This window comes from Centruroides vittatus, unplaced genomic scaffold (genome assembly GCF_030686945.1).
Source record: "Centruroides vittatus isolate TY-2023 unplaced genomic scaffold, ASM3068694v2 contig_680, whole genome shotgun sequence".
NCBI lineage: Eukaryota > Metazoa > Arthropoda > Arachnida > Scorpiones > Buthidae > Centruroides > Centruroides vittatus.
The window spans coordinates 3,974,229-3,997,830 of record NW_027122427.1 but is presented as its reverse complement, the minus strand read 5'-3'; the positions used below and the strand labels follow the sequence as shown (position 1 = coordinate 3,997,830).

The following is a 23,602-nucleotide window of genomic DNA, read 5'->3' as shown; positions in this document are numbered from 1 at the left end:
GTGTGTTAAAATTTCTACACATAAGAAGTACCTGAATAAAATATAAGAAATCCCAAAATATCAGTTCCACTTAAGTATTTAAAGTTGAAGATAAAGTTTTAATAAAGTAACTCCAGATATTCATTGTATTGTATATCAAACACCTGCATACCTGAGGTGGTTGCTAATTTTGTTATAGTCTTATTGTTTTGACCAACAATAATACTTTCTATAATTCCTTCCAATAATACTTCCTATTTGGTGTTGTCCATTAACTGTTAACATGTTATATTGACACCAGACACTTAATAGTAAATGCATCTTACTTTTCTATATATTACACTATGCTATGTTATATTACCTTGATATTGAAATAAAATTTGATATACAAAGAAAAATTATTTTTTTACATTGGTTCTTTCAAAAATTTCTTAACAGGGTTTTACTTACATGTTTTATTTATGTTTTATAATTTGTAATTTTTATTTTTTATGTATTATACATATTATACACCTACCATAAATGAAAAGAAAAACTGGGAAAAAAGATTATTATTAAACCAATCAAGTTGCACATTACCACTTTAGTCCAAAATATTATAGATATTTCATAAACATTTTAATTTTTGTAAATTTTTTACACCTTAATTAACTTTTAATAATTTATATGTATTTTTATTATTGTTTTTATTTGATGTTTCTGTTTTTATGGGGTAATTGTTTTGTTGGGAAGCAGTAATCTCATTATTTATAACATTACTTAATGATTGTTAATAGATAAATAACTATATATATAAAATTACTTTATTGCTAATATTTATAATGAATATTACTATAGTAGTAAAGTTATGTATGTATTATTGACACATTTTCATAATAATAAATCAGTACAGTCAATTTCTCATTTAGTGGGGTTTATAGACCATGGTATTTTGAATTCTCTGGTAAATTTGAAAAATTACATTGAAAATAACTGTATATGAAATAATAGGCACTTTTCTATGTTTCAATATATCATAAAAGAACCAAACAAAGAAAGATGAACAATATAATATGAAAAATATAGCTCATTATCAATCACAAAGACTTTACTCATTTAAAAACTACACAATAGTATTTTAAATAAAAATTACAATTACAATAATTAATTGTATAGTAATTATACATTAGTTATGTTACTTAATTATGAAAATTGTAAAAAGTACAGTACATTAACCTAAAAAGTCAGCACTTTACTACATTTCACATCTAGACCAGGGATGGGCAAACTTTTTAAGTGTGAATGCCAAAATTATATATGCTAACTGAAATTTTTGGGATCTTATTATTACCTGGTCTACTGGCTAGATGATGCTATGGGAAAGCTAGATTTAGCAGCTTGCTTGTATATTGCTTGTAAGTCAGTCTATTGCAAAGATAGATAGATTTCTTGAAAATAGGATATTTGTTTCATTTTTTTATTATTTATTATTACTAAAACAGTTTCTTTGTTGTATTTTTATTTAATATGCTCTACTCAATAAAATTGTATTCTTTTAAGTTAAAATTTATAACTAAGATGTTGGATATTTACTATTTACTTTTAAGTGAGCCCTGGATTATGTGATAGTAAAAAAGTTGTTGAAATGCCACATTTGATATATTTGGACAAGTGTTGCCCACCCCTGAACTAGACACTCATTCACAAGAATAATACAACAGCTTTTTTGCATATGTACAGTAAATCCACAACCTGGTAAATACTTCCTTGCTAACTGAGAAATTTATTGTATTAAAGGATAGTTTATGATTATAATAAGCAGTAGTAATACTTTATATCAGTGATTTTAATTTAAAACAAATAAAAAAATTATGAAATAAAATCTATTCATCAGATGAATTGTTTACAGATTGAAATAGTGTGAGTAAGTGATGATGATAATTATATTATGATTATGATAATACATTATCTGTCTAAAAATAAATATTAGACTGATTCCAAGAAAAATGTACAAATTCAGCTACACATCTCTTTTTTATGATTTACAGTGTTATGCAGTAACTATGTACTTTTCACAACTAATCAGTACTGTTTTATGTGATGTTTTTCAATTTACTTGCCACAATTGTTTGAATGGCTTTTAAATCATTGTACCAATGTTTCTTCATGTGGAACTTTGAATTTGGGAATAGCAAAAAGATTTTAGGAGTTAGATTAGGTGAATAGGAAGAATGGAAAAGTACTTGGACCTTCTTACTAGCCAAAAATTGGTTGACAATCCCACCCAAATGTTCAGGAACATTTTCATGCAACAGAAAAAACTTTTTCCAGTACCCAGGAGAATGACTTTCCTGTCTGGCCTGATACAAGCTGAATTTGTTTCAAAAATCAATCCAGGACTTTTGTATTGTGCTGTGATGTAACTGTTTTACCAGAGATACAAAGGGGTACTAATTTGTTCTGAATCAAGTCACAAGCATTAAAAAGATAATATGGTTATAGTGATTGATTTTGTGAGCTTTACTTCGGATGGTCAGGATTTTTCTGGACTAGTCCACTCAACACTCTTTTTGTGCTTGGTTCATATTGTTAACATCATGTTTCAATAACTGTCACAATTTTCTAGAAGAAATTGTCATCAGAATCTGTTATGTTGATATCTTGGTAGTCTTCTATGCATTGCTGTTTTTGTTCAGTTGTTAATGATTGAGACACAAGCCATATGGAAATGCCTTGGATTGTCATACAACCTTTGCTGAACTGTTAAAATCATTCAAAGACCCATGTACAAGCTATGTATTCATTCCTGTAGGCTTTTTTAACAGCTGGAAGGTTTCTACAGCAGTTTTGCCAAGTTTGAAACAAAACTTAATGGTTGCATGTTGCTCTTTTTCAAGTGTTGTGATGCAGGAAAATGACATTAATGCTTTAAATCAAGACTACTCAACAACAATGCACTCTGGCTAAATTATGTACACAGCCAAAGGATAATGCTATCAGGTTCTATATTTATATTCTGCCTGGCACATGTACTGTCCACTTGAAATAATCAGTATTGTTACTTTTTAGACAGGTGTATAAAATAAATTTCTTGGAAAACTGAAATGTTTACTAAATCTGTCATTTAATCATAATTAGAGGATAATAAAATTTTGAACTGTGTCACATTCTGGAGTAGTAAATTGTTAATTAGAAAAATCAGAATTTTAAATTATTTAATCAGTTTAAAAATATTTTTATCTGTATAATTTTTCCAAACAAATTTTTATGAAATGTAGTTTATTTTGTTTTTAAATTAACAATATTTATCCTCTTTTAATTCTAAAATGATTGTATTATATTTGAAATTTTAACTAATTGAAATATATTTTAGATTTAGATTAGATTTTTTTTCTTAAGATTCATTTGCACTTATTTTAGATAAATTATTTTCTTATAAACAGTTCAAAGTTAGTTGATTTAGAATCATGCTAAGCTGCAATAATTTGATAAATGTTCAATGCTTCAATTTAAATTTGTACTTGTGTCATTTCATTATGGTTTTATTTTTTCAAGAAGATTAGAAATTTTATAGAGTACTAAAAAATAAAATTATTTCAGTTTTATTTGCTCAAATTTAACTTATATATCTAATAAGTACAGGTATCCCTCAGATAACATGGTAGTTATGTTTCGAAAAAGTGATTTGTTACGCGAATCCATACTATACGAAACAAAGAACTAACGCAAAACATTCCAGAAGTTAGCAAAAGCATACAATTGTTTTTTGCTACTAAGAGAAATATGTTTATTAGAGCAGTTGATAATTTATTTCCAATTAATAATTAATTAACAATCACAATTAAAAGTACTGTATGATGCATTAATATTAATTTTAGTTAAACGAGGGCATTTTTATTTTTACAAAGTATCATTGTTATCTCAGCTTTTTTGTTGATCTTGATCAGAAGTATCAGCAACATTTTCATATTTATTAATTTTTATCATAAAAAATTTTTTATGGATGATGAAATAAAAATAATATGTTATTAATTTGAAATTTGTTTTAGGGGTCCTCATTTGTTCAGTTAAGTACTGAGTGACTTTTTTCCAGAATTTGTGTTCAAACACTGAATTGTTTGAGCACCAAGATACCAGTGCATTTTGTTCATCATTTTTATGAATGATTACTTACTGACAGTTAAAAGAAAGTTTAATAACATTTATCTAAAAATGTTTAAATAAACTTTACTAAACACAAAGATCAAAGTATAAAAAGAAAACATAGTGATGGCTAAAGTCTGAAAGCAATGATGACGACACCTGGTTAATAGGAAAGTTAGTACAATTTTTTTTCCTTGTTCTATCAGTTTTCATTAAAGTAAACCTGATGAAAAGCACAAAATAATTTGAAAATTTCAATGTTCTAAAATCCATGGGCAAATTTGAGACAACACACAGCATGTGTGTTGTCTCAAATTTGCCCATGGATTTTAGAACATTGAAATTTTTACTTGAATAAAAAAAATATTGAATAACAAAGTTTTCGATATTTTCAAACCATGTTGTTAGAGTGAAACTGTTGTAGAAGTATTGTGTTGTACAAGGGATACCTGTATATCAGTAATTATCTCTAACTTTATATTTTATACTTTTATTAATTTTATTATTATTTTAATTTTAGGGTGGATGGACTGCTTTAATGTGGGCTTGCTATAAAGGTTATATTGAATTAGCTTCTTTGTTGCTACAGAGAGGATCGAGTGCTAATGTGTATGATAAAAATCATATATCATGCCTTGTTTGGGCATCCGGTCGTGGACATTTGGAAATTGTAAGAAATTTATTAGCACATGGTGCAAAAGTTAATGCAGGTGATAAAGTTAGTGCATTTAACAATGGTTTTCTGTTAACTTATTAGATAATTTATTTTGATATTTATGTGAATTTTTTTCTTTGCAGTATGGAACTACTCCTCTTGTATGGGCATCACGTAAAGGTTATTTGGATATTGTAGATGAATTACTTAGAGCTGGATCCAATGTTGATACAGCTGGAATGGTATTATTCCTAAAAATATTTTAATATTAATTTTATATCTAGTTTTATATAATTAAATATACATTTTTGAAGTAACTAATTTTTTTAATTATAATAATCATTTTATAATCTGACTTTTCTGGTAAAGAAATGTAAAAAATTAAAAAAATTAATGATTAGAAACATATTAGAAAATATTAGATATTTTAACATAAGCAATGTTTTTTTTATATATCATATTTCTGCATTTATTGTAGCCACCTCTGGCTACAATACATGCAGAAATATGGCTTGACATGGAGTTAAACAGCTTGGATGCTGTTCTGTATAGATTTTCCCAAGCTTGCTTCAACTGATGTCCAAGCATATTCCAGACATGTTCAATTGGGAATCTGAAGAGAATATAGGCCAAGGAAAGGTTTGAACATGATGAAAGCATGCTTGAAAAGCATGAGCAGTATGTGGCAAGCATTATCTTGCTGAAAATTGTCCTTGTAGACATTCCTTGAAGGCAATATACCAGATTTCAGAATCTCCTTAATTCACTGCTACACTGCTAAGATTCTTCTGATCACTATAAGGGGGAAGGATGTCTTAGGAAATCACTCCTGATTTTTAGTTTGAATTGCTGTCCTTTCTTCCTCCATGCATGAATATGACTGTCATCTGAGGTATAAAGATTGAAATGAGATTTATAAGTAAACATAATATGATGCCATTCAGCATCTTCCTACATCATGGTACCACTACAGATGACATTGTCTATTCTGTCTAGTCAATGACAGATGTCATAAGAGACAACAAGAATAGTATCTTGCCTTTGTGAGATAGCTTATAATGGCACAGGACAATATAGGATGTGTAAAGTGAATAGCATATCTTGCTCAATGGTGGAGAGCAAGACTGTTGGTGGAGAGCAAGACTGTTGGATCATTCTTTGCTCATCTCATTTATCTGATGATCTTCTCTAACAGTAGTATTCCCAGACCTGCCAGAGCTTATAAGGCATTCATGGGTGCTTTCTTAAACTCACTGCTTCTAATTCCTTGTTGTTACTGTATCTGAATGTTCCAAATCCAGATTTTTCTTCAGAACCAGTTACCATCCTGTAGTTCAATGATAGTTGTATCATTGAACTACATTAGTCATTTAATTGATGATTAAGGGACTTGAGTATGTCTTCAAGGTATTATCACTAGCATATATGATCAATTGACAAATAACGGTAGTTAGATTGTTATAGTGAGTATTTGGTAGCCTTTATAGATTGTGTTTTAGAAAATTCTAGTAGATTTTGAAAAGATCTGACATAATAGTGTAAACTGTTATCATTTGTATGTGTAATTAGGACAGATTTGCATTCTGAGTTGAAGGTTCTAAGAGTAGTTTAGGTGGTGCTTTAATTTTTATGCCAGAGTATAAATGTGAAATGCGATTTCTGAATAAGTTAATGAATCCTTGATTGGAAGCATTTTTTTTTTAACCATTTTGGATAATTTGTTCAAAAAATAATCAAGGATTTATTTAATGTAAGGCTTATGAAATTAAAATTATTTTATATTTTTTTGTTTTAATTTTTTTACCCACAAAAATAAACTTATTTAGTTCTTATTTGAATGATTTCTTTTCATTTATTTTTCTTAAATTTAACAAAGAAACAGTGTACAGAATATTTTTCTAGAATATTCTACATCTTTGGCTTCAGGTGAAAATTTCAAAAATATTCTAATGATATTTGGAATATTTCATCATCAGTAAACTGTGTTACTATAGGATATATATGTAAAACTATACATTATAGTAATTTTATATAAATTCCTGTTTGAATGCTTCCTTTGAGACACTTTTTAAGTTTTTTGTTAAATAATTTTTCTAACAAATAAATGAGATAAAATTATTAAATTACATTAAAAGAAAAATTATTCTATTGCTTTATTCATTTACATTTAAATATATACAAATCCAAAATAATAATGACAAGTTACATTGAATTAATCAAATTTTGATATTAATAAAATAATTATGGAATTTTTATTACTGTTAGTGAAATATTTGATATATTAAAATATGATTATTTTATTCACAGTATTCATGGACATCATTAATAGTTGCTACTAAAGGTGGATTTTCTGATGTAGTAGAAGTTTTGTTAGAATATAAACCCAATGTTAATGCTGTAGATATGGTAAATTGTACTAATGTAGTTTTTGACATTTTTTTCATATTAATTTTAAATTTTAAAATATAGATGTATTCTAATATTAATTAAAATAAAGTATATAAATTTCTTGTTTATTAGAGTGGTGGTACTGCATTAACATTAGCATGTAAAGAAGGATATATAGAAATTGCTATGTCATTATTAAATTCTGGAGCATATATTAATTTACAAGATAGAAATGGTGATACTAATTTAATTCATGCGACTAAGGCTGGATATTTTAATATCGTTGATGCCTTATTAAAAAAATATGCTGATGTTGACATACAAGGATCAGTAAGTACTGTTTAATTTGCGGCATTTTAAAAAATATATGAAATTAAAGTTTTCATTTTTAGGATGGAAAAACAGCATTGTATTGGGCTGTTGAAAAAGGATTTGTTGACATAGTAAAACTAATATTAAATGCAAATCCTAATACAGAGATTCCTGCTAAGGTATGTGCTCAAAATAATTTTAATAAAAATAAAATAAAGTTTAATAAATATGCTTTATAAACATATTTTTAAATAAAAAGAATACAAATTATAACATTTAAAATCTCTCTAAATATCTGACTTGAATTTGATAATTTGACTAATATTTTAATAAGCAGTAATCTGTTGTAATTTTTCTTTTTTTATACTACAATTTTAGTTATTTTAGATAACAGAATTATATTAATTGTATTGATGGGATGATACCAAAATTTCTCCCAATTTCAATTCTGCCAAAAACTCCTGATTCCAACATGATTCTCGATTCTGATTCTTTTGAATACTTTCTAAAGTTTATTTTAGTTTAGAGAAAAATAATTAATGATTTATATTATGAGCAAGGTACATTCGTTAATTAACAATATCAAGCTTAACAATGGAAAATGATTGGCAAATTTAGAATCAATCTTTCAAAAGAAAGCTGAAAATTCTCCAATTATATGTGGATATGCATGCTTTTGTTGTGTACTATAAAATAAATTTGTAATCTTATTTTGGATAAAGTAAATATTTTCAACACTACCCCCAAAGAATTACAGCTTTTACTCAAAGAACTATCCAATAATGTCATTTAGGGTCGCCATCTTTGGAAACTGCTTTATTGACTGACACAATGACTGGAGGGAGAAGATAAATGAGAAGATGCACTTTTGCTAATTTCCTTTGTATATGTAGTCTAATAAACATTGGCTCCATTCTTACTCTAATAAAGTCTATAGAAATGGGAAAGAAAATTACCATATATTTCAATAAATAAGGTGTAAAAGACTATTTTAGTTCATATCTACTGTATAAGGTGATCTCATATTACAGTAGTCCCATAAGCTTGACTCGATAACTCAACTTTCGTAAAACTTGTCATCTGAATAAAAAGAAGTACATGTAATCTAATTTTTACTTAACTTATTTGATCCTATTGCTAAATTATATATCATTCTTCACTGGTAACACTTGATAATAGCATAAATTCCAAGTGTTGACAAAGATTATAACTTTTTTTTCAGGGTGCCACTTAAAAGGTTTTGATGTGAATGTCACTAACTTGAAAGTAGTTACTGAATAGCCAATATTTTTTAAAATTAATATTTAACTACAAATAGAAATATTCAATATACAAATATAAAAGAGAATAATCACTATTAGTATGTAGTTAATATGTTTATAAATTTGCACGTATAATATCTCTATAAAAATTCTGATATTTAGACTAGAATTATTGCTGTTATTTTCAGTAACTCATCACTTTCTCAGTTCACATTAAGTCAAGGTTTTGGGACTACAGTATTAATCTATTTTTGAAGAAGTTTTAGCTAGTAAGTAGCAATCATCAATATGGTAATGTGCTGACACAGCAATACAATAAGATACAGAATATGCAAATATAAGTAAGCATTGTTTGTAATCAGTGTAAGACATTGCTATCTGTAAGTGATCATTGAGATGCATAGTCATCTAAGACTTGTGCAATTTTTTTAAAATCTAATTATTGGCAACATTTACGTAGATATGTGCCAACACGATTGATACCCACACATTCTAACAATGAAGTTTACACTTATTTTTTATACTATTAATAACGGAAAATTTTTAGTTCAAAAGCTTATTAAATATGGTATACGATAATTTATAACTTAATTGACAATTAATATGATATATTACCATATTATACATTAAATATGATATTGACAGATATTATTTTTTTTACAATTTTAATTTATGGTAGAAATAAACTTTGTAAATTTTCCAGCAAATATTTTATTCTTCCTTAAAAATTTTTTGTGGGATGGGTCTTGGAACTTTGTTGGTATTTTAAAGTCAGTTTTTTATTTGTTCTATAAGATGATCCATGGTTTTGGATATTTTTTGATGATTCAAAAATGTCACCAACTGAGATATACAATATATCCCAAAGTATAAGAACTTTGATTTATTAAAACAGTTCTTGAACAGTTTGTCACTATTTTCTGCAAGTTTTCTTTAAATTAAAACTATAACTATTAATTTAAATGAAACAGAAAAAGATTTTTGAGAATTATTTTACAAATTATAAAGCCAAATAAATTTTACTTGAAAATAAAATTAATTATTGAACTGAAAATTGAATAATGTATAGTATAATACATTAATTATTATCTATGTTTATAAAGTTTTATCATAATTGCTTGTAATAATAATAATAATGTATATATATATATATAATTTTAATAAATGTTATACTTTAATTATTATAACCTGTATTAGGGTGGTGACACACCATTAATGAAAGCAACAAGAAGTAGAAATGTTGAAATAGTTCAGTTATTGATTGATAAAAAAGCAAAAGTTTCATCTGTAGATAAGGTAAGTTTTATTCTTAGTGATTATAAATAAAAATATAAAATTTTTTTATTGATTTTAAATTATTTTAAACAATTTAGAAAGGAGATACTGCATTACATATTGCCATGAGAGCTCAAAGTAAAGCAATAGTAGAAATTTTGTTAAGAAATCCTAAAAATAGTCAACTACTTTACAGGCCTAATAGAGCAGGAGAAACACCTTATAATATTGATACTAATCAGCATAGAAGTATTTTAGCCCAAATTTTTGGTGCTCGTAAGTATAATTTTATGCATAATATTCATTATCAATATTAAATGTAAAATTAAATTACAACATACGATATATTTAAATAAAAATACCTTTTCAATGGAAATTAACATATCATAATTTTAGTTAGATTTTTTAAAATACATTCTGAATATATTATTCTGATTACATAAATTTACCCTATTTTATGATATTTTTTAAAAATTAGCAAATATATTAATAATAATCTCATACTATATAGAGTACAGTGCAAGATAAAAGTTTAAGACTACCTATGATTTTCTTATTCTGTGGGAAAGTCATAACTGAATGACTAAACAAAGCATACAAACATATATTATATTTTATTTGAATAATTTTCACTGTTTGTTTTTAATATGTTTACAAAACAACAATAAATTTTATTTTATTTTTTCTGTAATAATACACTGGACAAAAATTTGAGACCAGCTTTACAAATTAATATGAATTTTACAAATAAAATAAAACTACATTTATAATAATCACAATGTTTTTATTCAAGTTCAATGATTTATATTAAATTCAGACATAGAATTTTCAGAGATGACAGACATTCCAGAAGGAATATTATTCCAAACGTAAATTATGCTGCATTGAGTTCCTTGACTTTGTTATATTCTTTTCCAGCATTATATACTATGTTTGCAAAATTAACTCAGAGATTCTCTATTGCATTCAGATCAAGACTACTTGTTGGCTATTTCGATGTTTTAATGTTGTTCTTTGTTAATTATTCCATAATCAAATATGTACTGTACCATGGACCATTTTAGCAATATAACGTACCATTATAATGCTAAAATGTAAAGTTCGTATTATTTAGCTTGCCTCCTAATGACAAAAGATGATTTCCAAGAATGTTTTGATAGTCATCAGTGTTTGCTCTTGGAAAAACAAATGCTAAACTTGATTTTGCTTGTGCTATAGAAGCACACCAGAATGTAATTAAACCTCCACCCTGAACTGGATGAGAAAGTAGCTGTGTGTCTTTTCAAAGGCCATGCCAAAGCAATGAAACTTATCAGAACCATCAATATTAAATTTTTCTCATCACTAAAGACAATATTTTCCCAAAATTTACTGTTTGAAACATATGTCTTTGCAAAAGTGAATATGGCCAGCAAATGTGCTTTTTTTTGTTGTGTTTTTTTTTCATTTTTACATGCTGAAGATCATCCAATGTTACCATTATTCTGAGTAGTTCTTGAGCTAATCGGAAGGCCCAGTTGCTTTGTAATGTTTGTAGCAGACTCATTTGTGGTGCATGCACATCTCAAAATCATTCGTTTGCTCTGGCAGATAACTTTGATGGTCATCGTATATAGTCGATTCAGTTTAATTGGGCCACTGGTTAATCGGGGAAGCTGCTTTATTGGGCCAAATCCCAAAGAAAGGAAACCAAACTTATTAATTAATACATAATTTAATTGCTTAATTGGGACAGTAGCAGAAAAGGAATTTAGCAAGTTTTGATATATTTTAGGGATTTTCCAGAAATATGTTGACACACACTAATGTTGTGTAGGCCTAGCGATTGGCAGAGACAAAGCGATTTTGTTTTTCACTTGGGCAGTTCAGTTTTTCTCGAGAGGGTCATCTTAGTGGGACATATCATACAGAGATCTTGTCTGAGATGGACCTGAATGCAAGCTACTGACCCTGCTCTGGATTGGACCAGACAATTCTTTTGAAAGCGAAAAGATTCCCGGATAATTTTTCAAGGTCTCTTGACCGAGTTGGAAGACAGCTAGAGTTTCCTTGGAAGGTATTGTGTGCATAATTATGTCTAGATTCGAACAGCAGCCATTCGATCATTAAGACCAGCATCCAAAGCTGGCAGATTTTATGGAAATTTGTGCTGAAGTGGCCCATCTCCAATTAAAGGAAACTGTACTCAAAGGAAGATCATAAGGTGACTTTTGGATGAACCCTTTCCTTTCTCCCTTTTTAGTTAGAACATGTTCTAACTAAAAAGGGAAAAAGGAAAATCATTTGATCAGGAACGAATGGAATGGTTAACCCTTGAGTACGTCACTACTAATACTGTGTTTGGCAACACTAGTGTGATATGAATCTGTTATCTATTGTCATGAGTCTGGCAAATTTATAGTATAAATATTTTCTGTATTTTGGTTTAATAAAGCATTAAAATAGGTACCTAATTATTATTTTTACCTACTTATTTATTTACCTACTTATTATATATTTTATTTTAGAATTTATTATTAGTTCATTTAATTGGGGTAGCTGGTTATTGGGCCAAAATGGATTAGTCCCAATGTGTCTCAATTAAGCGGAATCGACTGTATATGATTTCCTTCTATAATTGTCAAGATCTTTTAAATAATTGTGAATAACTGTTTTGGTTTTGTTTAATAATTTTGCAATTTCACATTCTGATTTTCTATCTTGGTGGTATGTTAATTTGTTTTTTTTCACAATCAGTTAACATTTGAGGGAGTTGGGGCAAGATAGTGCCAAGCCACATTTTTGAACAAATTTAACTAATCATGCCATCTATATGCAAACACAGTAGGTCAGAATGTAGTTTCAAGAATTTCCTGAAAATCAAATAGATGATGGTATATTGCCATATAGCTTCATATTGGCCCAAACAATTCTGGAAGTTTCTGACACCAAGACAGTGTCAATCATCAATTATTACAGGCAATACCATGGCAGACAGGCCACAAATACAATTGAATAATGAATCAAGTGATTTGTCAATCAATGAAGACATGGATTATGATTATCAACTGCCAAACACTGATGTTTCAACTACAGAGTGAAACTGAAGTAAGTATGACGGCATTTTCTTTATCCTAAAATATGATGTTCCATGTTTCATCTGCAGGCAGTCACTTCTTTGTCACAAATGAAATTAATTTTTAATTGTGATTTTAGTAATTATGACTATTTTTTCATGAAAATGAGTTAGATTTTGTGATTAGGTTAATGTTAAGTGTTTAAACAAAACAAAACAAATGTAACTTGGCACTGTTTTCCCCATATTTACAAAACCTAACTACTGACTTTTTTCCTCAACACTTAAATATGTATGATCTATGTCTGACAGTCCTAAGTGTGAAGGTAGTTATAAAACTTACACACATACTCACTACATACTTTTTGTCTTTTCAGGCTAATATGCAAGAAGCCAAATTTCTTAGTGTCACAAGATTTCCATTTAGTTGAAGAGTTATTATATGAAACTGTCTTTTTTTAAAGTTATTTTTAGCTAATTTCTTGTATGTTCCAGTTTTTTTTACTTTTGTTATTACTCAAAAAGCAATAAGGTCTTTGATCCATAGATATCACATAAAGTTATAAGTTAATAATATAAATAAATATCACTAAGCCCGATGAGTATATAATGAAATACCAATGATTGCCTTAAAAATCAGGCTGTAAATTGGCTAATTAAATAATTGATATAAAGTAATTTGTTACTAGAGGTAGACGTTAGGTGCCAACTCTTATTTAAGTTAATAATTATAATTTAAGTAAATATTAAATAAATTTAGAACCTTCTGGAATAAAAGAACTGACCTTGAGTGGGGCTTGAACAGAAGGTTCTAAATTATTTAATATTTACTTAAATTATAATTATTAATTTAGCATAAGAGTGGCAACCGTAGCCTGTAAAGTACTATTTTTTAGTATCTTAGGAAACCGACTATAATTACGGTCGGTAAAACTTCCGTTAACCTAACGGGTACTTTACGCGGATTCGAGATTAGTTTGCCAGGCCTGGGCTTTTAAGCGTGCACCGAAAAATTAGTAATAACAACGATAAATATCAAGTCAAATCAAAAGTTCAAATATATTTAATTAGCAACTAGAACGTACTACGTACAAATATCAATAATTCCAAACAAAATTTATTAACGAAAATCAACAAGTCAACCCGACAATAAACTTAGCTTAACTTAATAGTAATTCCCCTTTGAAATTCGACAAATCAAATACTTAGCAACTATGAACAAAATCTCTTACTAATTAAACGTCTATCCGTCACCTCACTATACGAAGAAACTATTTCCTCAATCCTTTCGATATCGTCAAATCGTCAATCGAACTCCTCTTTAGCACCTTGGATCGTCCAATTATCAATCTGGACTTCTATCAGAAAATACTTCGCTTTCGAATTAACCTCGCTCTCACAGTCGCCTCGATTTGGAAATCACCTCTGCTTTGAAATCACCTCTCCTTCTTCGGTTAACGTACGGGTTTTATACTGTGAGGTGACGTCACACTTGAGCTGGGTTACTCCTCTTATTTACATACTTAGTTGCTAACATTAACTTTGTTCTGGCAGCTTTAAGTTTCCGACAAAGCTTATAAACCGTTTACAAAATATTTATCATAATTTTCTGGGATGTTTAAGACGGTTTATCAAGTATTTCTCTACTAGTGATTGTGGGGACTCCCCCCCCATTTTTTTTCTGCGGACTGTTACTTCCGCCGGGCAGCGCAAGTGCGCAAGATGTTTCCTATGGCGCTTATTTCTCCGTGAGTTGTTTTTTCTTCATTTTTCATTACTAACAAGAGAGTGGTGGGGAACCTTCGTCCTAAATAAACATAAACCCCAAACAAAAAGATAATAAAACGGAAATAATAATAAAATAAAAAATAAGGTTCGGACTCAGTTCCTTACAGGCCTACCTCTAGTAACAAATTACTTTATATCAATCATTTAATTAGTTAATTTATAGCCTGATTTTTAAGGCGATCGTTGGTATTTCATTATAAGTTAATATTTATATTATTTTTTATATTGTAATGTTTTCAAATGAAATTTATGAATAAATGCTGAAAAATACATACATGCTCCAATACTCCAATATATGATGATTGTTATTCTTTAGGTTCAAACTAGTGCCAAGACACAAAATGCTGATACAGTGCCTCTGAAAAGACTTTGTGTTGAAGTCTTTTCAGGGGCACTGTATCAGCATTTTTTATGAATATGTATCAGCAATATTTATGAAGAACTGTGTGTGCTGTAATTCTTCATAAATAATGCATGTTCCCATTTAGGAAATTTAAAACTATAATAAAGTTGAAAACCCACATTTGGTTACGGAATGTGATTTGGCAATTTGATCAAACTTTCAAACCATATTTTCTTGAAATAATTGGCACTATCTTCTTCTGACTCCTTCATTTTGAAATAAACAGAAAGAATATCTAAATTAGTTAGCACAAATAAACTCTATGAATATTTTCTATTAAAGAAATATTCTAAAGTAATTTCAAAGTTTTGTTCCAATATATTATTACAGAAGAAAATCATATCCTTGTATTAGTTCTTGATTTTCATAATTTTACAATTGTTTTTCTTTTCATGTTTTGTTTTTTTATAGTTCAATATCTGCATTTCATATATTGATTTATAGTTTATTACTTCATATATTTGTGAAAAAGAAAGTTGTTGTAACATTTAGATTTTAACACACATTTTTAATTATCACAATATAATTTTTTATCATTTTAGGCAGATTAAATACAAATGAAGACAATGAAAATTTATTGGGGTATGATTTATATGGCTGTGCTTTAGCTGATATTTTAAGTGAACCAACTTTATCTATGCCAATTTGTGTTGGATTATATGCAAAATGGGGCAGTGGAAAATCATTTTTACTTAATAAACTTGAAGGTAAATCTAAATAATATATTTTATAAGACTTAACTAATCTGGAACTAATTGATTGTAAATTAATTTATGTTACAGATGAAATGCGTAACTTTACTTTTCAACGATTAGAACCAACATTTGAATTCTCTTGGCTTGTTAATTTGCTGTTATTGTTGTTATCATCAACAGTTGGTTTTATTTTAGCATTTGCTACTGGTATATGGATTGTTGGTTTATCTGTGGGAAGTGGAATTTTATTTATGTCATATGTATTTTTTGGTAAGTAAATTCTTAATTATATGATTAATCTGTTTTAAAGTAATAGTTATGCAACTTACAAAATTATTAGCAAAACATTTTATAAATACTTTGATTATAGAATGTTTACTTACTTATTTACTTTCAAATGAATACAGACAAAGCTTATAGTAAAAGCAAGAAAAATGCCACACTATATAAAATACCATATCATGATTAAAAAAGCAGTTATAAGAAGATATTTATGTTTTTGTTAATGTCATTTTAAAAAGAATTATTATGTTAACCCTTTCCCGACCAGGATACTGATTAGGGATTGCAATCCAGCAGTGTTTTGAATCCAGCTGGATTTTTGCTGGATTGAAATCATTCCAGCTGGATCCAGCGCGGATCCAGCGAGTGGATGTATTTTTGCTGCAATAAAGTGTTATCTGTCTGTCTATCCTGCAATTTATGTTTTTTTTTTTTAATGAAATAAAACATTTTTAAAAAATACTTAAGAAGCTTTTATTATTTAGACTGGTCACTATAAATCAGTAAAACTTCTTACACATTTAGGTAGTAAACTTAACTTTGGTTCAGTTTAACATTTGAAATAGAGATAATTAACTTTAAATGTTTAGTTAGATTATAATTATAATGTAATCTTTAAGTTAAATAATAGCAAAGGTAATTCTACTGATTAATTTATATTAATATATTATTATAATGTAAAGACGGATAATCAGTGGCTAAGTGACTATCAGTCTTACCAGTTTTCATATATAGGCTCTACATATTAGTCTGTAGTTATTTATAAGTATATAAAACTATGTACTGGAAGTAGAATAAGTTAAATAAACTACACCTTTATCAATCCAGCAAAATTTAATAAAATAATAACGTTTTCAATCATTTTTAACGATCTTCCTCGGTTACACAAAAAAAAAAAAAAAATAGAACATTAAATATAGAACATAAAATGTGTTCGGAATAAATATAAAAATTAACGGAAAACGCCCAAACGGACAAAATATAGATAAATAAACAAAATAAATAGCGGAAAAAATATATACAGGGTGTTTTTTTTTTAAACTGACGGTACTCAGAAACGTCTGTAGAGCAATCTAACAGCCGGACTGTCGCCAAATTTGGGAGAGTGACTAAGGATGACATGGAAAAGAGATAGAATTTAGGTACTACTTTTTTTCTTCGCGGTATCTTCCGCGAAGAAAAAAGTAGTATCTAAATTCCCCGGTAGGGGTGGATTTGGCACTGTTGTAGCAAAACAGCTACCAGCACTTCACTGAAGAAAGGGTCATCAGTCGCTTTTTTCCACTTGCATGGCCGCCTCGCTCCCCGGATCTAACCCCATGTTACTTTTTCCTGTGGGGTTACTTAAAGTCCAAGGTCTATCTTGGTAGTGTCCCAAACTTGATGACTTTGAAGGACAACATTTCTCCAACTGTGATGAACATTCCTGCGGACATGTTACGTTCGGCCATAGAGAACACGGTGTTCAGGATGCAATGAGTTGTCCAGCAGGACGGTGATCACATTGAAGAAGGGAGAAGGTTATTTGCTGATTAATTAAACTTTCGTTATTACACTGAAACCGCTGTCTGATTATTCATTCATTCGTGTGTTTGTTAATTGCAGCTGGGTTTCATGCAGATTCTTAGCTGTTTTGCTACAACAGCGCCAAATCCACCCCTACCGCAAATTTGGGTACTACTTTTTTATTCGCGGAATCTTTCCCATGTCGTCCTTAGTCACTCTCCCAAATTTGGCGACAGTCTGGCTGTTAGATTGCTCTACAGATGTCTTTGAGTAACGTCAGTTTAAAAAAAACAAACACCCTCTATATAAGATCCAACGAAACCAGCATTGTCCGTTAATAACAGCATCTCTATGGTTTATACAACCAGTTGTCATGTGCGCCTTGCAGATTTCTAATCTCTAAAGATGTTTAACCATTTGCCTATTCGTCGTCATTTTTATAATTGCCGCTTGATCCCATTGGACGTTAACATCCTTCTGTCTTGCGTATGATGCCAGCGCAGTGTTGTCAAGGTTCTTACTGATTGTATATTTGTGCTCTTGAGCCTTTGTTTTAAACTGCGCATCGTTGCACCCACATAAACAAGCTTGGAATTGAAACGTTGGTTGTGTAAAGGCACCGAATATATACCCGTTGTTGAATTCCGATCCTCTTTCTTTTTATCGTTTCTTAAAAGTTTAAAAACAGTGGAATTACGTCGGTATACAATACGAAAATTATCAGACCCGGCAGTACATCTATGTATCTTGTTTTAAAAAAATGGGATGTAATTAAGCACTATTCTTTTTATATTTATTCCAAACACATTTTATGTTCTATAGTTAATGTTGTATTTTTTTGTAACTGAGGAAGATCGTTAAAAGCGAATACGTTATTATTTTATTAAATTTTGCTGGATTGATTAAGGTATAGTTTATTTATAAGTAATTTAATTATTAGTGTTAGTAAAGTAGTGAGTAAGTAATTAGTAGCAGTCTAGTAGTTAGCAAAGCGGGAACGCGACGATGTAGACTTTTGTGCAGTTATTTAGAAAGTTAATTGAGTATTTGCGGATCCACAGCGCTGGATCCAGCACAGTGTGGATCAGCACAAGTGCTGGATCCAGCAGGCCGAAGAATGCGCTGGATCCAGCTGGATTGCTGGATGAGGGATCCAGCAATTGCAATCCCTAATACTGATCTATCGTTACCCTAGTTGTTAAGCAAAACGGCCAGGGTAACGATGAATCGTTACCCTGTTAACAATTGATTTTTATAAAATTTATTGACAACAGATGTCAGCACTTGATGGCATTGTCTTGTTTATCGTCTGTTTCACATATGTTTGTCCAGGTGGTGTTTTGTCGACTTAACAAATTTTAATTATCGGTTTTTTTTCTTAATTTTTCATTTTCTGATAATTTTTTATTTCATTTTTAGCATATTCATGCAATAATATTACTATAATAAGTTTATTAATGCTATAATAAGTTTATTCAGCTATAATATGTTAATGCATTATAAATATTCAAGTTATGACCTTCAGTTCTGATATTTTATATATTTTTTTTATTTTTAAATTTTTTTTTTTTTTTTTTAAATTTAAAATATCAGCAAATGTTATATCTATTGCTACTCGTAATCATATGTTTATTACAAAAATATATAATCTTGTTTTATATGAAATGAATAAAGTATATTAGTTCATTATATTATTTGAAAGCAGAATAAAGTTCAGATTTCGAACAAATGTTTGATATAATTTGCGATAATTTCACAACGAATACACATACATGTATAAATGTTATATCAAATTGTACAGAACAATATTCTATGTCATTCTGGCTCAGTGACAATAAGAATGAAGTAACCAATGTTAATTTTGACAAAAAGTAACAAATTTTCGAGTTTGAATGTCAGTTATCATATGATATTTTTTTTTCTCATAAATTTTTCAAACAAACTTTATTGAAAAATGTTGTATTTAAAACTAACTATATTGATAAATGTATGTGATTTTTTTCATATGAATAAAATAATAATTATATTTTTGGTGAATTTTTAAAATAATATTGCCTGATTCACCTATTTTGCCCTTGGCCGTTTTACAAAATAAGGGGGCGTGGCAAATGGCAGGCTAAGGGTTAAAAATTTGTCACTTTTTCATAAACTTTATGAAAGTTAGATTTTCTGGTATATACCAATAAAGTTTAAGCATATATTTTCACTATTATTTATGCTAAAAATTTTGAGTGTTTTCATTTTTCATGAATTACAAAGATTTTTTTCATGCTTTTCTTTGTGAATTTACAGATTACTGTTAATGTAATGTTAATGTATTGTTTGTATGTAATTGTTAATGAGCTGTCTCCAATTTTGTTCAATCTTTATACAGAAAGAATTTTCAGTCAGGTGAAAGATCTAAAAGGAGTAAACATAGGGGCAGAAATTTCAATATTCTTAGCTATGCTGATGACACTGTGCTATTAGCAGAAAATGAAGGGGATCTAATGATGCTGATAGAGGAAATTTCAAAATTGAGCAGTCAATTTGGGCTAACACTGAACTACAAAAAGACCAAAACTATGATCGTTTCCAATGAGAAAGAAACTCCAAAAGTTAATATTAAAATCGGAGACAGTGACCTGGAGCAGGGTCGGATTATCGAATAGACAAATTAGACAAATGTCTAGGGCCCGTAATTCGGAGGGGCCCGGCTTCAGTGCAGAAGATTTCTCTGTTTTAAAATGAGTTAAAAATTATTTAATAAATTCGATAGGACAGAAAAGGCTGTATTTAACAATGCTTACTAAGCTCCGCTCGACCAGCCAAAAAAAAAGGTCAACAGCTACCTGTGCGTCAGAAGTAATGTACGCCACGAGATCTCACAGTACTGATGTATGGTTATGATTTATTTTCTAAATCTAAACTTATACGTCGCAACATCGCATATTCGATATAGCGTTCAAGTTACTCAAGTGCGAAGATATTACAATTCAATAGTGTTTTATAAAAGAGTTAAAAAGGGTGACACCACTACGATATCCGCACCGGGTGTCACCCATGCTAGTTACGCTAATGTCACATTATATAAGATTTGTTTAGAAGCAACTTATTTAAATAGGGCCCCAATTTAAATTTTGTCTAGGGCCCGCTAGAGGCTTAATCCGGCACTGACCTGGAGCAGATCAAAAGTATGTCTATCTGGGACATATCATTACAGATGATGAAAGGAATGATAAGGAAATTGGAAGAAGGATTGGAATTGCAAGGACTGCATTTTACAAACATGAAACAAGTGTTGACTTCAAGGGAGATTGGTATACGAATAAGAGTTGGATTGGCAAAATGTTATGTTTGGTCAAGCCTGCTTTATGGAGCAGAGGGTTGGACAATGAATGCAAATAATGAAAAGAAATTAAAGGCATATGAAATGTGGATGATTCAAAGAATGCTGAGAGTTTCTTGGAAGCAAGAAGAACAAATGAAGATATCCTGGCAATTGCAAATCAGAAAAGAACCTTACAAGAAGTAGTAAGGAAAAGAAAAGTGAGTTTTCTGGGGCATGTACTGCAACACCAAAGCCTACAAAAACTATTACTAGAGGGAATGATTGAAGGGCAAAGAGGTAGGGGTAGGCCAAGAATGAACTGGTTCAACATCATCAGGAATTGGACATACTTAACATATGAAGAGTGCTCAAGATAGATCATGGTGGCGTGAAATGGTTGTCAACCTCCTGACAGGAGGACACCTAAAGAATAGTAATAATAAATTCAAGTTATTTTGAATTCTGTAAATAAATTATAATTTATACATTGTTAAGTATTTAAAATATAGTTAACAGAAAAATACAAAAATTTAATTAATAAATGTTAAGTATTAGATGCAAATATTAAAAGTTTTAGCTTTTGATGATGAATACTTACAATTTTCAGTATGTGGTCTATAACTCTATTAAATTTAACACATATCTGTCTAGATTTTCTGTAGTAGAATTGTCTTATGTATTAGAAATAATTGGCACATTCATTGAAGTGTTTAGGCCTATATAAATTAATTTTTCAGAGTTTTGTAAAAAGCTTTTTTTATTTATAAGGATGTATTTGTTAAAATGTTATCAAATATTGTTTTTTAAAAATGTAATTAATATTTTTTGTAATATAAAATTTTAAATTGCATTTTTTATGAACATTTAAATTTCTTGGATATTTTAAGAAACTTTGTTTACTAAAGAAATTGAAGAAAGTCAAAAATATATTATTTGTCATGAAAATAGCAAAATATGAATTAAATTTTGATAATGCAAATAAATCACTAATAATTTAAATTTTAGTTAAATATTACACAGATCAATTGAAAGAAAGAAACCAAGATCTATACAAAACAAAATTTCTCTTTCAGTATTATCTAAAAATACTCAGACTTAAGCTTAATATATAGTTTTTCAACTTATACAGAAACTTGTAAGACTAACTATATAAGTTGGGAACTGTATAAATATAAAACTGAAAACATAATTAAAAATTATGTTTTTTTATAATAAGATAATAAGTAGCTCATTCAAAATATGTATTTAATTGATTTTGCATATGTTAAAAAAAGTTCTGTTTTTAAGGTAGACACGATTGATGCATATAAAAGAATAGATTAATGTCAATGTCATAGTTTAATTAACATTTATCAATATTAAGAGAATAATTTTTAGTGAAATTCATTAATAAGTCAGTATAAGTGTTATTTTTTTAAAATTTAATATTAAAATATATTGTCATATTTATTATGAAATATATTTAATAATTGTATATCGATGAGAATTAATAGGTAAATACTAAAAATTTTCACTGATATTTTATACATTTTTTTTAAACAGCTATCATCACATTTGGTAATAAACTACATGATTGGGAATGGTCATTTAATGCCAGTGTATATTTTGCAGAACATTTATTAGCTATAAAAACTATGCTTCAAGTTATATTTTGTAATCCACCTGCATCTAGAAGAGATGCACATTTATCTCCTGTTAGGTAATTACTTTATTTGCAAGTATTTCATTGAAAACTAATTATTAAAGTTGTTTATATAATAAATTTTTATATAAAATTAATTTATCTGCCCATCTAGATTTCTTTTTACAGAACAGACAAAAGTTAGTAGTTCGGGAGAAGATGTATCTGTTGCGCAAATAATAACAACACTTTATTCTGCTATTGAAGATGAATACGGATTTTTCACTACAAGATTTTATAGAGTTTTCAAACCCAGAATGGGTAAGTTAATTTTTAAAAATTAATTATTTTTTCATTTAAGTGATTGTGAGAAGCCAGGGGTTAGAGAGAGAAACTCTAAACCCTTTCCCGACGTCAGGATGGTAAGTCCTTCTCAATTGTCACTGGATGGCTGTTTAATTATATGCGTTTCAAGATTGTTAGATCTTGAGGACTGTTTTTCCTGACACCAATTAGGATAGTTGTAGGTTGCATCCTAATTCATGATTCTTGTACATTCTCGTTTTATCAGAGGACTTTATATCGAGTGGGGAGAGCCACGGGTAAGTTGATAGGGTGATCAGTTCAAACAATTGAAATCAATGCTAGTTTAACTAACTAACAAATTTTAATAAACTAAAAGAAAAGCATATAATACAAATAACCTGCTATATACTGACTAAAGCTAATATCTCAATTGACTGAAAGAGAGAGTGTGTACTGTTCACGAATCTACCTTGGTTGAATACCTCCAATGAGCCGATGTCTTCAGGTCTAGTCTATGTGAAGTTGGCATCAAGTAAGGAGTCTTCTATGTAGATAAGTTGGCTTGGAAAGTGGTGAATCAGCCTTGGTCTATGGCTGCTAGGAGAAGGTTTGCTTGAGGTATGACAGGATGGGAGTCTTGGTC

The 23,602-nt window shown here is 29.0% G+C and overlaps 1 protein-coding gene across 7 annotated transcripts in view; it reads left to right on the top strand.

The window, feature by feature from the left end:
- Arms (Ankyrin repeat-rich membrane spanning) overlaps positions 1-23,602 on the top strand; it is a 55,085-nt gene that overhangs the window by 12,000 nt on the left and 19,483 nt on the right. For all 7 annotated transcript variants that reach the window (XM_067276301.1, XM_067276297.1, XM_067276298.1 and 4 more), the window contains exons 6-16: positions 4,622-4,819; positions 4,900-4,998; positions 7,064-7,162; positions 7,277-7,474; positions 7,537-7,635; positions 9,916-10,014; positions 10,092-10,269; positions 15,782-15,946; positions 16,022-16,204; positions 22,575-22,731; positions 22,829-22,974. In XM_067276301.1, coding sequence (XP_067132402.1) covers positions 4,622-4,819; positions 4,900-4,998; positions 7,064-7,162; positions 7,277-7,474; positions 7,537-7,635; positions 9,916-10,014; positions 10,092-10,269; positions 15,782-15,946; positions 16,022-16,204; positions 22,575-22,731; positions 22,829-22,974 — 1,621 coding nt within the window. The remainder of the gene's footprint in view (positions 1-4,621; positions 4,820-4,899; positions 4,999-7,063; positions 7,163-7,276; positions 7,475-7,536; positions 7,636-9,915; positions 10,015-10,091; positions 10,270-15,781; positions 15,947-16,021; positions 16,205-22,574; positions 22,732-22,828; positions 22,975-23,602) is intronic.